General features: G+C 37.8%; 2 protein-coding genes across 2 annotated transcripts; one reads left to right on the top strand and one right to left on the bottom strand.

Annotated features, from left to right (window-relative positions):
* Positions 1-1256: 1256 nt before the first annotated feature.
* Positions 1257-9588, bottom strand: LOC143881688 (uncharacterized). Its single transcript, XM_077384938.1, has 10 exons — positions 9351-9588; positions 8579-8729; positions 7513-7629; positions 3130-3550; positions 2822-3007; positions 2653-2745; positions 2084-2574; positions 1919-1992; positions 1595-1819; positions 1257-1498 (listed from the first exon to the last, which is right to left on the bottom strand). Exons 4-7 carry the CDS (start codon positions 3364-3366, stop codon positions 2485-2487), a joined length of 606 nt encoding a protein of 201 aa, XP_077241053.1. The 5' UTR covers positions 3367-3550; positions 7513-7629; positions 8579-8729; positions 9351-9588; the 3' UTR covers positions 1257-1498; positions 1595-1819; positions 1919-1992; positions 2084-2484.
* A 3444-nt stretch (positions 9589-13032) lies between these two features.
* LOC143880894 (patatin-like protein 2) lies at positions 13033-16166 on the top strand. Its single transcript, XM_077383877.1, has 6 exons — positions 13033-13256; positions 13502-13683; positions 13782-13965; positions 14288-14449; positions 14577-14879; positions 15805-16166. Exons 1-6 carry the CDS (start codon positions 13110-13112, stop codon positions 16048-16050), a joined length of 1224 nt encoding a protein of 407 aa, XP_077239992.1. The 5' UTR covers positions 13033-13109; the 3' UTR covers positions 16051-16166.
* Positions 16167-16485: the final 319 nt, after the last annotated feature.

Genomic DNA, 16485 nt, shown 5'->3' with positions numbered 1-16485 from the left:
CACATACATGACAGAAGTACAATCAAGACATGAGACTGGTCACTGGTGGATGTATGCATACCTCTTCCTGAGCCTTTTCCTCCTCCTTCTTCACATGAGACTGGTCACTGGTGGATGTATGTATTGCATCTGAATGGGTTTTGTATGAAAAAAATGAAAAACAACAGATGATTAAAAATCAAATAGAAGAGTTTCATGTTACATTCTGGTTCTGTATGTAACAAGATGGGTTTTGGTAAAAAAAAATCCTTTGAGTGGGTGCTATTTTGGTTAAGAATTAAGGTCAATGGTTATGCAAGCTGTTGGGTTTAGACAAAAAACCCTTTGCATACCGATTTAAAGTGTTTTTTTTTTTCAAAACCCAACTCCTCTTACCCATTGATCAAAATTCTTAACCATTTCCAAATCCCCCGTCAATAGCTTGCATACCCACTGTCACCGGAAGATGGGTTTTGACCCAAAAACCCTTTCAATGGGCTTTCAATGAAGAAGACACTGCTCGTATTAGCATCAAACTCAAACCTTTCCTTGATATTTTCAATGCAAGCGAATAGCAAAATGTACTCATAAACAACGGCCATAAGCAAGTGTATAATGACTGATCAGTTGTTCAAAAACTCAACTAAAATATGCATAAGCTAGTATTAAAGAAAGGGTACCTTTTCATCCAATCCGTGAATAAAGCCGTCTGTAGCACTCTAGACTCTACCGAAAGGCAGCAGAAAATCTACATTTCCCCACCTTACCTACATAGTGTAAGTATGTTAAGAAGCAAGAGAAATCTAAGAACACTCAACATAAATACAATAAACACATGAAGGCATACTAAAATATATGCCAAATTCCCAAATTTACACATGCTAGAGACATGAATTTCAGGGAAAGTGAGCAAATGCTAATATTACTAAAAACTATCTATCTCAGCATTTCTATATCAAATGCTAATGCTAATAGATGGGAACTACCTTTCTCATCGTAGATCTCGTGTCTGTAGGGAAAATGAGCAACAACTTCTCAACTCTCGACTCATGACCCATCCACAACTTGACAACTTCTTATTTACACTGAATTCCTAAAGAAAACTAAAAGTAAAAGTTACTTCATCAAGGAAAGTAAAGAAAAATTACATCAGAATGGAAAGTAAAGAATAAACAATGCTGAATGCAATTCCTATCCCTTTGCTACCTGATCAGTTGTTCATATCAACCTCCTTATTTATGCACACATAAGATATAAAAATCATTACGCAAAAATAATATGACCACCATCAAAATCATCCCTTTACTACCTCGTCCACACAAAAAATTTGGAATCGGATACAAGAGTTTAGCATATCCCCAACCACTGTTCACATGAAGATTATCTATAGATTAGCATGTCCCCAATGATGATGTCACTCATCATCCATAACTACAAAAAACAGATAACATCCAAGTCCATAACTACAAAAAGGTACTACAAACATAAAAGTAACTTAATTGCTCGGTGCTTCTTTAACCTGCAAAGAAAGTAAAAAAAACAAAAATAAAGAAAACGATTAGTAAATATATGATAAAAATATATATTAAAAACCAAAATTATATCACAAACTTACACAAAAAGATGGCCAAACGACATGTCCTCCAGCCACGTCTCTAATAGTTTTCCGTCGTCCTGATGGTCTTATCAGAAGTTCATCGCCCACTATTATAACCCTGACACTAACAAGAGAAAATCCTGGCCCAATCGGTGTGCCATCAACTATCGTCGCCGGATCTTTGCTCACAAGAAGTCCTTTGGCCAATTCAATCCCCGGTCGTGCCAAGCTCATCAAAATAACCTAAGCAACATTAAGGAAATGAAAACTTGCAAATTACACAGTCAATGATAGCGGTCAAGTATTGGAATTAGCTGGATGAAAATGTAAAATCAATTATACCTCTGTGGAGGAGCAAGGCGGGTGACTTGCAGGGGGGAAGTCACATCTCGTGATGGAGTCGCATCGGCAGTATTCTAAAATTATTATAAAATAGAAACGTTATGTAAAAAAACTCATTTTACAATTTTGTATCTTACTTGTATGCAACATAATTTCAAACATTACCTGGCTACCACTGAAATTTGACATGAAATTCTGAAGCTGCTGGGTCACCTCCTCCTTAAACTGGCGACAATCCTCCCTAATTTGTTCTTTGTCATTGCGCTCTTCTTCAATCATTCTCTGATAATCCATGCGATTTGGTGATGGCCCAAAACAATCAGTTGGGGTCGTACCAAACCCCATCATCCGCACCCTGCCATGTCTCTCTGATCCTATGAAATGGGCAAAGGCGTCGTCTCTGAAAATTGCAACGTTGCAACGTTGCTACTGGAAGACTCAGGATGCTCCATCTCGTACTGTGTAAACTTTTTCTGAAAATAAGAAAAAAAAACAATAGAAATAAAGCTTAACATAAAACCGGCCAAATAAATAAAAAAATAGCATATAGTATTGGCACATTATATTTAAGCTTTATCAACAATCTTCCCATTTTTCTTCGTATGAGTAAGCTTGAATAGTTCAGGGCGGCTAAGAACCTTGCCACTTCCTTTCTCCTGTCAACAGGAAAACAATTTTATCATGTCAAAACCAATATATAAATGAGGAATTAAATTAGAAGTTCATGAAATTACCAGATCATAGCGTTTACATGCGAAGCTCTGAGTCCCATTTGTGTGCATCATCACTTGTTTGGATCGGTTAGCCTTGTTCGTTATACTGTGCTTCTGAAATTAGCAACCAAATATAATAATGTTAATTTTTTAATATTAATGTTAAAACCAAAATAAGATTGCATTTTACCTGAGCAAGCGATGACTGCCAATGGGCGCAGAGACCCGTCCACTGGTCACCAATTACTCTATCATCCGTGCATGGGAAACCAGGATCGAAGTAAGTTTTTCTCAAATAACATTTCCAATCTTTCCATTTTGTACCGATATTACTCAATGTCCAACTCTTATGCATCTCATCAACATCATAGTAATCCTAAATTGACATGTAAGAAGTCTTTAATACCATGGAATTATAACAAAATTTAAAATCAAAATAATACTAGCTTCCTAAAAGAACTTGTAGGAAGTTAATAATACAATTTATTTTCATCGTACCTGAACAACTTCCCACGCATCTTCTTTCTTTTCGTTAGGCACTTGCCTCCAGTCGAATTGGTCAATTGGTAACTCAGCACCAAGTCTTGCTACAGTGCCCAAGAAATTTGTGAATTTTTTCCCTATTTTTCCTATGGGCTGGCCAAATTTATTAAACACTACTCTCTTCCTTTGACTCCTAGGGCATCCCCATGTATCTTTGCAGTAAGTGGGACCACGTCTCTTCCAAGACCTCATCGACGAGGAGGCAACATCCTGTATCTCAGGAACAAAGGAGGGCTATGTATGCAAGTGCCCGACCTGGTCATCCAGATCCTCGGTCTGCTCATCCCCCTGTCCTACCTGGGAATCATCATGTGTATCTTGGGCCTGAGAATGTGAGGGTGGCATAGTGAGATTGCGTTTCCTCATGTCTGATCACCTGTACATGATTAACAATTGAGATTGATATCTTAAATAATAAGCATACAACTATTGCAAATTGATAACAATTTAACGATTTGACATTTAAGTGGAGATGATCATGTATCCATCAAATTTCAAAAGATAGCAGGTGTAAGTATTTTAGTAAACAAAGCCTATAAGTTTAAGAACATTAAGAATAGAGCAACATTTAATGATTCAAAACTCCCAAATATGATACCCCCTCAACCATTTCTTAGAAAAAGAACAGGTACAAGTGTTCCACTACACAAAGTCTACAAATGTAAGAACATTAAGAAAAGAGCGACATTTTGTCAAAATTCAAACAAATCAACCATCAAAGCAGTACACCAAATAGAGAAAGAGATATGATCCCGTTTATTTATCGTTGGCAAAGGGACTCTCATCGCCGTCACTAGCATCTGAATCTGTATCACATTCTTCATCATCTGGTATTGCCTGGGTCAATTGTTCCAACGGTTCATCAATTTCTGTCCTTACTATATTTATTCGTTCCCAGCTATTTACGTCTTCCAAATTTTGGATTTCTGCTGCCTCGGTCTGGACATCTCCCTCATCATTGTTCCCATGTACCTCATACAAGTCCCTAGGTTTTGTCTTCACAACCACATGCCAGTCTTTGTTACCGGGGTGATCTTGCACTTAGAATACTTGCTCAGCTTGAGATGCAAAGACAAAAGGCTCATTTTTATAAATATGACGTGTCATATTTACAACTGTATAACCGAACGCATCTATTTTTATTCCCCTGTTCGGCGTTACAACATCAAACCAATCACATTTTAAAAGCAACGCCTTCAGGCGTCCAAAGTAGTTAAGTTCAATAATATCTGTTAAAACACCGTAATAACTAATATCTCCGGCTATTGGATTCTGATCCCTGGCACAAACTTTTTGTATTTGCAGTGACAACAGCTCCACAATTCTGTGTTTTCCTTTTCTGTTCGCGAGCCTTCGTGTGAAAGCGGAAACCTTTACTAATAAACCCTTTGTATTTCCTAGCGACGGGCGCTGGCCCCCCAGCTAACCATCTAAGCTTTTCTGATATATGCTCACTCCTTGTCCGCTGCAAATTTTGAACCTATTCAAAATTTGATAATGATTAGCAAAGACCAACGTGTATGCTAAATAGTGGGAAAATATTCTTCTAATGATACTGCGGCTAACGAGGTAGTGGGAAAATATTCTTCTAATGATACTCCTCCCCTTTCCAAGCATCCCTCACTCCTACGGTTCTACCACCGACTGCTGCCATAGTTCAATCACGAGTCAAGATAAAGGTTCTAAATTTCAGTTTCGATCGCCACGAATACGGAAAAGAGACAAAAAATGAAAGCTCGGATCTCCGTCATAGAGATCAATCATCAAAATCTTGTCTAGGCAAGTAGTTTAAGAGAAAGAACTAACCCGATATGGAGGGGGAGAATTCCACACCCTCCTAGCAGGTGAGGAGGTAGAAGGAATGAGTAACTGCCGGGAAAGGGATCAGACCAAGACCTTACCCCAAAACCAGACACGCTTGTGATCTCCTTGCCTCCTAATAAAAATCGAGTCCCAGCCTCTTATGACAGAAACTGCCATGTCGAGCTCCTGATCAAACAAGTTCCAGCAAAAAGAACCTTTCCAGATCACCATGTCCTCCTAGCGAACATAGGACTTACCAACACTAGCCTCACAGTCAAAGACCACTCTGAAGAGACTAGGGAATTCAGCCTTCAATGGGCGATCCCCGCATCAAAGATCATGCCAAAAGCGAATGCGCGAGCCAAATCGCACCCTAATCTTATACTTTTTTAAAATTAAGTCCATGGATCTCATAACGTTTTTTACACAGAGTCATGCCTTGGGACCTAAAAGTGTCCTCTGACTCTCAAACTGTAAAATCCAGAACCAAACTTCCCAACAATCATCTCCCTCCAATGTTCTCCCTCAAACCTCCAAATCCGCTTACCAAAAAGGGCAATGTTCACATCACTGAGACTACGGATATTGAGATCCCTCTCTTCCTTAGTGTTCCAAAGGAAGTTCTTCTAAAGCTGATCCAGTCTGTTAATGACACTCACTACTCACAAGGCTATAATAGAGAGATAAGGGGCATATTAGCTAAAATTGATTTGATAAGCATAATCCACCCCACAAAGGTAGCCGACTTTTCTTCCAACGGGAGAGCTTCTTCTCAACCCTCTCAATCATCGGACCCAAAGACCCTTAAGTAAATGACAAAGGGGCAACCATATATAGGAGTTAAGGATCGAAGTAACCTTGCATTCAAAGATTCGAGCAAACTTTTCAACCTCTCCACTGCTCAACCATACGCTCATCACAGAAGACCCGGGGAAATTTATTCTTTGATCCAATGCTGATTCTCTGACCTGATATTGCCTTGTAATACCTCATAATAGCCTTAAGGTGAAAAACTTTCTCCTCAACGCTACTTAAGAGAAGAGAGTGATTAGCATACTGCAAGTGGGTAAATCTCAACGACCCAAAGGACTCACAGGTGATCATCATATCAGTATACTTATCTGACAAGATGAACATGTTCAAAGACACGTTACCGTGTGAAGGGGAGTGTTAAAGATAACACATATGTTGACATGGTGCATACACAAGGTATCTTATAGTGACAAATTCACATAACTTCTTTCGACAGTAGAAGAGATGGTTATCATCAGTCATTCAATAATTCCTCTGCAGAAAAATAGGGGCCTAATCCGCCTCACTATTTTCAGTAAGAGTTGAGCACCATTATTAGTTTCATCATTATGATGTCAATCTACGTATCTTGATGCAAATGAACTTGCTCATCTCAATGTATTCAAGCATGCTTTCGATGACATGAGAACCAAGCACATGTTTCTCATGAGGGTTTGACTCAACTCAAATGACACATGGCTAAGTGCTGGCCGTGCAAACTAAATAACTATTTTGGCCATTAACATAGGTGCAAAAGGGCCAAAACAAGGACAAAATAGACGATCTGAGAATTTGATTTTTGTTTCCTTTCTAGTTTAAAATTTTTTAAGTCAGGTTTTGTAAGCACGCACTAAACCTGCCAGAGTACCCAAGAATCCAGTTTGACCCCCAATTAAGTTTGTAACTAACATTATTTAATTAAACAAATTTTCAATAATAATTAGACAGCGATGAAAGAACTTATAACTCAAGTCAGCATCATTAGTTCTAGATAGATACTTAAAAAATGCAGTTACAAGCTCCTTGCCAGTAACACAAAATCTCTCTTGCTATATGAGACAAATCCTGCCCTGGGTTTTGGAAAGTGAATGGTCCAAAATGGATCTGAATTTCTTTTTTGTTTTGTTTTTTTGAATGGAAAATGGATCTGAATTTCTTGTTACTTCCATTATACTAAATTGAGACCAATCAGTGAAGGTCACAAGATAACACAGCGATGCAAGTACTTAGAACTCACGTCAGCATCATTAGTTCTAGACAGATACTTATCAAATTCGGCCACAAGCTCCTTGCCAGTAACAAACGATTGCTTATTACGCAACTCAACTAAGCCTTTGTCCCAAACTAGTTGGGGTCGGCAAACTATTGCTTATTACTATTTCTTATTATTATTTGGTCAAAACTGAAAATCTCTACAAAAATAAAAAATAAAAAACTAGACCTCGTTTTATCCTTTCTTCAAAACAAGGCAGGTGCTCTTGGGGGCATCGTTTCTTATTTTAGAAACATGTCCCGGGAGAAACAAATAATCCTCCAAAAAGCATATTAAATTTATCATGCCCATTTATGTCATGTAGATGCACAGATTGCCTTTTAATGCAAATTATCAATTGCTGAAAAGAACTTAGATATGACGTACCTCAGTATACACAAAGTAAATAAGTTCTTCCACTCAAGGTCCACCAATTGTCCATTCTCTACCTCCCAAGTCATAAAAAATGATGAAATAAATTTAAAACTCACCAACAAGAGTCTCCTCAAAACATCGATTCTTGTCGTGATGTGCAGTGAAAACATGAACATTGTGCCCATGGGACGCAAGTTGAACTGCAGCATCGACAATCAACCTTTCAGCACCGCCTATGTATAAACATCATACATTTTAGCACCAGAACGACAAGTCTTTTCACAACAAAATTTAATCAGAGCGAAAAAAGTATCCTGTCTAAATCCAAAATGACTACCTTCTTATCATAATCCCCAGGGGTCCATTTGGATGCACACAATATACAAGGGAAAGGAATATATATTCACATTTCTTTACTTTCCTTCCTCCTAATTAGAGAGGAAAGTCAAAACGTGCAAAACGGATTGGATTTGGAAAATATACAATCAACAAGGACTGTCACGTGAACAAGGTTTTAAATTTTGGTTTCGGGGTTAATTTCGGTCCCCACCGAAACCGAAATTTCAGCAGAAATCCCGAAATTTGGTAAAGGGACTTGAAATGTCTGTTTTTTGGGCCGAAATTTCAGGTAATTTCGGCTGAAATTTGGTAAAGGATTAAAAAATTAATATTTTTTCCGAAAATTCGACTGAAATTTGGTACATTTCACCAATTTCGGATTTCGGCCATTTCGGTTTCGGTCTAGACCGAAATCCGAAATTTCAGATTTCGGCCGAAATTTAAAACCTTGCATGTGAATATTAAATGGCAAGCAAAAAATGCTAAGAAATGGAAAATGTGTCCATTAAACCACTTTTTGGTGCATCCAAGGCATATAAAGATGAAAATTCCAATCTGAATTCAGATAATCTAATCCCTATCAATCTCTAAATTAGAAGGGTCACACGTCACGACTGTCTTATCAATAATTAAAGCGTCATAGCTAAGCATTTGTTTGAATGTACACTCAAATTACACTTTGGGCCTCTTCAAATTGCATTTTACCCATCAATGTAATCTAAAAAGTCTAATTTTACTCTGGAACCAGATATGTTTCAAAGTACAATCATACAAATATACCATAATCCAAAATCAGTAAATCACAAGACCAACATAGAGAGAGGAATAGGAAGGAGATTAAACCTATTCCCAGATCTGGATGGATGATAGCAATCTTTAGCTTTGAACTTGCCATTTTCCCCATTATTTTGCTTTTCTTTCTCTCCACGTGCTAACTTTCTAGGTTTGCTGAAATAGCCTCATCGACATAATTTCCTTTGCCAACATTTCTTACCTGAGAAAGAGAGAGACCAAATAATTGAAAACCCTAACCCTAACCAAAAGGTGGTCATTCATGCAAATTCAAGACACAGGATCCCGTCTTCGTTAAGATAAGAAAAATCATACAAGAGACTCGATTCTCATTTTGCAATCAAGATTCAGAATGCATATTTTTTCGTGCTTGAGCTCGATCAAATTCGAGCTCTGTGTTTATCTTGATTTCGACACAGATTTTGGGTGAGCTATTGCTCTGTTTTTAGCTTGATTTCAACACACATTTCAGCACAGTTACTGCCCAATTTTCACTTGGTTTTTAGGGTTTAGGGGTTTAAAACTATGCATATATCACTTTTTTAAAGTAGGCCCAGATTTCAGTTTGTATTAAACCAGTTGTTCCTACTCATTTTCATCATGTTTCTGCAACCATGTTAGCTTTTGCCCTGTTTTTTATCGTGTTTCGTCATATACATTTTTTTACACATTTCTCCAACAAGTCGTGACACAACTTGTGTTTGAATACAATAGGCGTCTTAGTATTTAATGGGTTTGTAACTTAGGGTTTCAAAATAGAAAGCCAGATAACCCAAAAAAGAAAAAAACAGACTACAAATGAAATAAACAGAGAAGCAATTACCACTTTGAAGAGAGATCTAGGGTTTCACATCTCAATCAAAAAAGCAAAGAAAAACAAAAGGAGAAGAGGATGGAGAAGATCTAGGGTTTCGCGAACCCGATGATGATAAAGAAGACGCGCTCGCTGGTGCGAACATAAACCCTCGACTTGGAAGAGAAACCTAGGATGCGTTAAGTCGAATTCGACTATAATTTTTTCACCCCCGTGTAGGATTATGCGCCCCCCCTCCGTTTCACGTGGTTTGACGTTAAAAAGCAATAAAGTTTGCCACATTTTCACGTGAACAGGGGGGGCGCAAGGCCAACCAATAGGAGAGGATGCGTTAAGTCGAGCGCAGGCAACCCAACTGCGCTCGAGGCAGAAACTCTTTCCTTAGAGAATTTATATGATGAAGGGCCGTATGAACACGTAAAGGTGGTACAATGGGAGTATCACCCTTAGAAAGAAGCTGTTGTTGGATACAATATCAAGGATGGGATGATGAGTACTGTTAGCTCGGGCCTTTCATCATATAATCTCTTTTCTTACAGTCATTTACAATAATTTTCTTATGCATTTCGGTTTGATTGATTAAAAAAATATGTTAGCCTTAAATTGGTTCTTTGAGAGTTTTGCTAAGCTATCCACCTTATGGGTAAGCTGGGATTGAACTTGTGACCTCAAGGTTGAGAAACAAAACCTCAAAATCATTGAGCTACACATGTCTATCCCCAGTCATTCGGCATGTGTAGCTCAATGATTTTGAGGCTTTGTTTATCAACCTTGAGGTCACAAGTTCAATCCCAGCTTACCCATAAAAAAAAAAATCTACCATGATGGAAGGCCATAAAATCAAGGGCATTGAATTTATTATTTATTCATTCGCGAGACTAAAATTAAAAAAACAAGTTGAATGAAAATATATAAAACATGCCACAGGTGTCGTGGGATGTCGCCTGCATGCAACACATGCTAGTATTTTAATAGCATTTTCCACGAAAAAAGGGGTAAAAAAAAACACCCCCATCTTAAATTATTTTTAAGATGACTTGACTTAAGCAATTAACAAATCATAAATTATGTTAACAAATTGTAAAAAACACACCGTTCCTTTTCGACAAAAATACATTCATTTAGGCTATGTTTGGCAACCATGAAAAATTATTTCACGGAGCATTTGTTGGCCCGATTATGTGAGAGTGGCAGAGGAGGGAGAGGAAGAGAATTGAGTTGGCACAAGTAGGCAGCGTCAAGAATTCTTAACAACTAGTGAAACATTACCTATTAAGGGCACGTTTGGCTATCATGAATTATTTTTCATGATAAACTAGTGTCTCGAGAGGGGTATGGCAGGTGAAGTGGCTAAAAATAGTGTCTTCTAGTTGAGAAGTGGCTAAAAATAAGGAAAATAGTGTCTCCAAGTTGATAAGTGGCTAAAAATCAGAAAACAAAAAACTCTACACAAAATTGGATCTGAATTTTTCCGCATTTTTTGCTACTTCTCCCTCTAATCTCAATCGTGCCCCTCAAATCTATGGGGAAAAAAAAATCCTACCGGACATGGCCTTAGGAATTGATTTCTTATTTTCCTAATTTTTAGGAGCTTTTCATGACCTCCTCACTCCCTCACTTTTTGGCGTCAAAGCACATTAAAAGTGGGGCCTATCATCCCAGCCATCATCACTCTAAAATTATTGCAAAATTAAGTTTCCAATACATCTTAACGAGTGCCTTAAGGGCATGAAATTCTTCTCATTTTCTTTGTGAATGTAAATGGAAAATCACGTAAATCTTGTCATGTTCTGTGTTTAGGCTTTATTCTTTTTTATCGGGTTCGTATTCAAAAAAAAGAAAGACAAATAGTAAAAGGGTTTTGCTAACGAGTGCCCTAAGGGCACCGGTTAAGGTGCATTGGAAAAGAAATTTTCCAATCATTTTACACATACTTTCACACTTTTACACCTGTTTTGAGATTTCTTTTTTGCTATGCCTCCACATGTTGACCCACCAATCAACCCTAATCACTAAATAAAAGTAGAACGCGTGTGATGCATGCTATTATTTTAATAGCATTTTCCACACAAAAAATAATGCGAAAATGCTCACCGATCTTAAATTTTTTTTAAGATAGTTGATTTACATAATTAACAATTTTTTTTATAGGTAAACTGGGATCGAACCGGCGACTTCAAGGTTGAGAAACTAAGCTTCAACCATTGAGATAAGACCAGCCCTATACATAATTAACAAATTATAAAATATATGAGCAAGTAGTCTATATATAAAATTCCACTTGCCATCCACTTTTAAGAAAAATGTATTTGTTTAAATAGTTTTGTCCTACCTTCTCGAGATCCTTATCCTTACAACTCCATTCATATTGAAGGAACTTTTTGGGAACCGCAATAGCCTGTGACCGCTGCTTAAATAATAAAAGTCAATATGATCTAGTGCAATTATCAAATCATGAATAGATGCTTATCTTCACTAACAAAACAAGGGATGCATTCAAGGATTAATTTTCAGACGAATGTCATAGTTAGGTTGGCAGTTGACCTGATTACATCGGCAAATTCTGCCCCATGGGCCTTTTCACTTTACACTACACTTTCAAAAAACTCACCTCCTGTTTTTCTGGCCTGACTTTTCTTCTACCGCTTGGAAAACGTGGCTTTCGTAGAGCCTTTGCTCTTTGAATGTGAATTATTGTATATTTCTATTTTAACAACTGTTAAGGAACGTACGCCTAGGGCTGCAAGTCGGGTCGAGTCGGGTCCGGTTTTTTTTAGGAAAACCCACGATTCCCAAACCTGGCCCTACCCATGATAAATCTCAGGTCGGTTCGGGTCGGGTCGGGTTTTTTCACGCTGACGCAATTTTTTAAGGAAAATTCTTGTTTCGCAAGGCAACTCAACTCATAGAAGCAGAAATTACACTCACATTACACTTGAATCAAACAATGATGTAATTACACTCACATTACACTTGATCGAATCAAACAATGCTGTAATCAAACAATGTTGTAATTACAATCAAACAATGCTGAATCAAACACTTGAATCAACTCAACTCATAGAAGTAGAAATTACACTGACATACAATAACAGTGGGTGCGTGGGTTTTCACTTTTAACTTTTAACTAATAACAGAAAAAAATGTACATACTACAACTTATGTAACTCGGGTCGGGTCGGGCCCCTTCAAACCCGGCTCGACCCGAGATTCATGCGGACTTTTGAATGCTCAACCCGAAACCCATGAAACCTGAACCCAACCCAGGCTATTTTCGGGTCGGGTCGATGCGGGTCGGGTAAAACCCGCCTCGAGTTGCAACCCTACGTACGCCCCTAGTCACGTCCGGGTCGATGCTGAGTTCTCATTCGAGTGTCCAAGTTTTGTCTTCCAAGTCCTTCATAACTCCTTTGACACATTAAAATAGAAAATTGACTCAGCAACATTTAGCCATAAATTATCAAAAGAAGTGAAACTCGCACGATGTACAATTCATTTAACTTATCCCATTTTTGGACCTAAAGAAAAAAGAAAAAAAAATGAGATTATGGATTTATAGGTCAGCATGACAAGTTCTATTTTAGTTTTAGCTGAGATACTTCTCTATATAAAGAGTAGGTTGATGCACCATTTTACACAGACCAATCTTGAGAGAGAGAGAGAGAGAGAGAGAGAGAGAGAGAGAGAGAGAGTAGTAAGAGTTTTTCTTGTGGTAAGAGAGAAAGAAAGAGTTCTAAGAGGTTTTTCTTGGAGAGAGAGAGAGAGAGAATGGGCAGCTTAGTGAACCCCCCACCGGCCGTACAGAATCCCCCACCCGCTGTCGGGGAGATGGTGACTGTGCTTAGCATAGACGGAGGTGGTGTGAGAGGCATAATCCCTGGAACCATCCTTGCTTTCCTCGAATCCAAATTACAAGTAACTAGAAATCTATATTTCTCTTTTTTTTTTTTTTTTTCAATGATCGACGATCAAAGATGATGATTTGTTCGGTCTCATTCGTCTATTTAATAAAGGCTTGTTCTGTTTCATCTTTGGTTCTAAGTAGATAAACTTTAGTATAACTAGCGTAATCATCTATAAAGGTAATATAATACATTTTCCGACATCTAGATTCAAGTGATTTAAAGTTTCATAAATGGCATGATTTGTTGTTATTATAGGAACTTGATGGACCGGACGTTTGGCTCGCCGACTACTTTGACGTGATTGCCGGAACGAGCACTGGCGGCTTGGTGACCGCCATGCTTACCGCCCCGGACAAAAACAACCGCCCGCTCTATGCTGCTAAAGACATTAATAACTTCTACTTAGAACACTGCCCCAAGATATTTCCTCAGAAGGGGTGCGTTTATCAATACACCCTCCCTTTAATTCACGTGTTTGCATGTATTTATTTCTACCTAGTTTTACAAGGATTCTGATTGAAAATCTTGGGTGCAGCTTCTTGAGTTCAGCTAGAAACTTGTTGGGTGCACTCTCTGGACCTAAATATGATGGCAAGTACTTGCACTCTTTGGTTAGAGAGATTCTAGGGGAGACTAAGTTGCACCAAACCTTAGCAAATATTGTAATTCCAGCTTTTGATATTAAGTATCTTCAGCCAGTCATCTTCTCCACCTACAAGGTACTAATATACATTCCAACCTTCATATTTCAGTGTTTGATTTTGAATCTCAAATTCTCTCCCGTGTATATTCCTATGCCCCCATAGGAAGGCTCTGAAAATTCTACGATTTTGGTATTTAGGATATATAAGGTCTTGTATGCCCACCTTTTGGGTGTCATTCACTAGAACCAATAGTCATTTCGGTGTCCCACATGGGGCCTATTTCCTCACCAATAACAGACTCTCTCTATTGGGTATCCCACAGTTGATTTCTTTCTTTTTTTTTGTCTCAATGCCACATATGTTCAACTCTAATGTTAGCTTGTTGTATAAATTTCAGGCAAAAAATGAAGTGTCTAATGACTCGTACCTCTCCGACGTATGCATCGGTACATCGGCGGCCCCAACATATCTTCCAGCTTACTTCTTCCAAACCCATGATGCCAAAGGAAATGTGAAGGATTTCAATCTAATTGATGGAGGAGTCGCAGCAAATAATCCTGTACTTAAAATCATGTTTGCTATGTTATCATGGCTTTCTTTCTTTCGATGTACAATTTTACGCCCATTTTTAAGTCATTGCAATAAAGACAATATGGAAATTTATGTAAATTTTTCTGTTTATGTAGGCATTAACGGCAATATCGGAAGTAAGCAAAGAAATATTTTTTAAAAACCAAGATTTCTTAGACATAAAGGCTACGGATTATGGGAAGTTCCTAGTGATATCTTTGGGGACGGGGTCAGCAAAGCAGGAAGAGAAGTATAGTGCAAATATGGCGGCCAAATGGGGATTTTTTGGATGGCTTTATAACAGTGGGGCTACTCCTTTGATTGACTCTTTCTCACAGGCAAGCGCAGACATGGTTGACATTCATATCTCTTCTCTCTTCCAAGCTCTCCACTCCGAGTGCAACTATCTTAGAATCCAGGTCTCTCTCTCTCTCTCTCTCTCTCTCTCTCTCTCTCTCTCTCTCTTGTTTGGTGAGAGAGGAAAAGTCCAAAAAACGATAATAGCATCAACTTGAAAGGTTGTGTGAGAAAAAATAGGTTTAAAATGTGTTGTGGTATTAATAAAAGGCACTGATATTTGCACTACCATTTCGCGGAAAGCCATTTTGTGTCTGACTTTTCAGCCAATTTTTTTTCATAGTCATTAAATTTATCTAATGTGGCTCTTCTCTTGGGAAAAAGTTGGCCGCGAAATGGCTTTCCATCGAAATTGCTTAGCAAATCCCAAAAAAGTTTTATATATGCATATTTTCAAAGTAGGCTTCAAAGCTTTATTTTCAAAGTCTTTTTGAAGGGATTTGCTCGGCAATCTAGAGAGTAGAGAATATACATTCTGCAGCTGACTTTTGCAGGAGAGAAAAGCCACGCAGGCTCACTTTCTAGCTTTGTCTTATTCATTTAATTGATCTGAGGAGGGGGTTCTCCCATGCAAAAGTCAGGTGCAAAATGGCTTCCACGAAATTGCGTAGCAAATCACCTTTCTCAATAATCGAAGTTTCAAAGTTTTGAGTTTTATAAACCTTTATGGCAATGTCTAAGCCATTTTGAGGCCCCTCTTTTGCTGAATTTGTCGTAGAAGTTTAATTACAATGAAGTAGCACTTCTCTTCTTAAAAAGAGGTGCTGCGGAATTGCTTTTGGCGAAATTGCCTTCATCGAAGAAAAGCCAATAATATGTTTTCAAGAAGAAATAAATTAAACGTATAAAATAAAAAAAAAATGCAAATTTTTGCTGACATAAGTTCTATCATTTGGGTATATAACGCTGTCTTTAGCTCGAATGATGCTATTTATTTTCTAATTAATTCATGCTTAGTTAGTCAATGAATCTTTGTGCAAAAAACAGGATGACACATTGGTTGGCAATGAATCATCGGTCGATATATCCACGAAAGTGAACCTATTAAATTTGGTGGAGGTGGGCAAAAATCTTCTGAAGAAACCAGTGTCTAGAGTGAACTTGGAGACAGGCCTTTTCGAAGAAGCAGGAGGACCGATTGGAGATGGAACCAACGAAAAGGCCTTGACTCGTTTCGCAAAGCTTCTATCCAACGAACGCAGGCTCAGGCAAAACAATGTGTCTCCTGCCTGATTCCAACGTTCTAAAGATTACATTATATGCTTACATAAAATGTATGAGAGAAAATCCATGGATCATTGAAGATTGACCATTCATTAGTAGGTGCGATATGATTATTGTAAGAGAATAAAATCAGATCATTATTTGATTGATTAGCTTGTAGTTCATAAAACCAGATTTGGTTTGGTAGTTAGGTTCAAGGTTATCTTTTTCAAATATTATTATTTTTATCTATCTCCTTGAGTGTTCTGTTCTGTATTAACTCATTAGAGATAATTGCATGGTAATCCAAGATTGTTGAGAAATTATTTTCTTAACAATTATAGTCAATTAAATGATTGCACAACAATTTAAAATAAAAAAATTATATCGATTGCGAGAGTAACTTTATTTTTTGCTCTGCCAATTCTCAGTTTTTAGCACTATACTTGTGCCACATGTCTTGTG

The sequence above is a fragment of the Tasmannia lanceolata genome, unplaced genomic scaffold (assembly GCF_043159265.1).
Source record: "Tasmannia lanceolata isolate RefF3 unplaced genomic scaffold, GAP_Taslan_0.1 ptg000007l, whole genome shotgun sequence".
Lineage (NCBI taxonomy): Eukaryota > Viridiplantae > Streptophyta > Magnoliopsida > Canellales > Winteraceae > Tasmannia > Tasmannia lanceolata.
The sequence above is the reverse complement of the archived record's forward strand: the minus strand, read 5'-3'. Positions and strand labels throughout refer to the sequence as shown.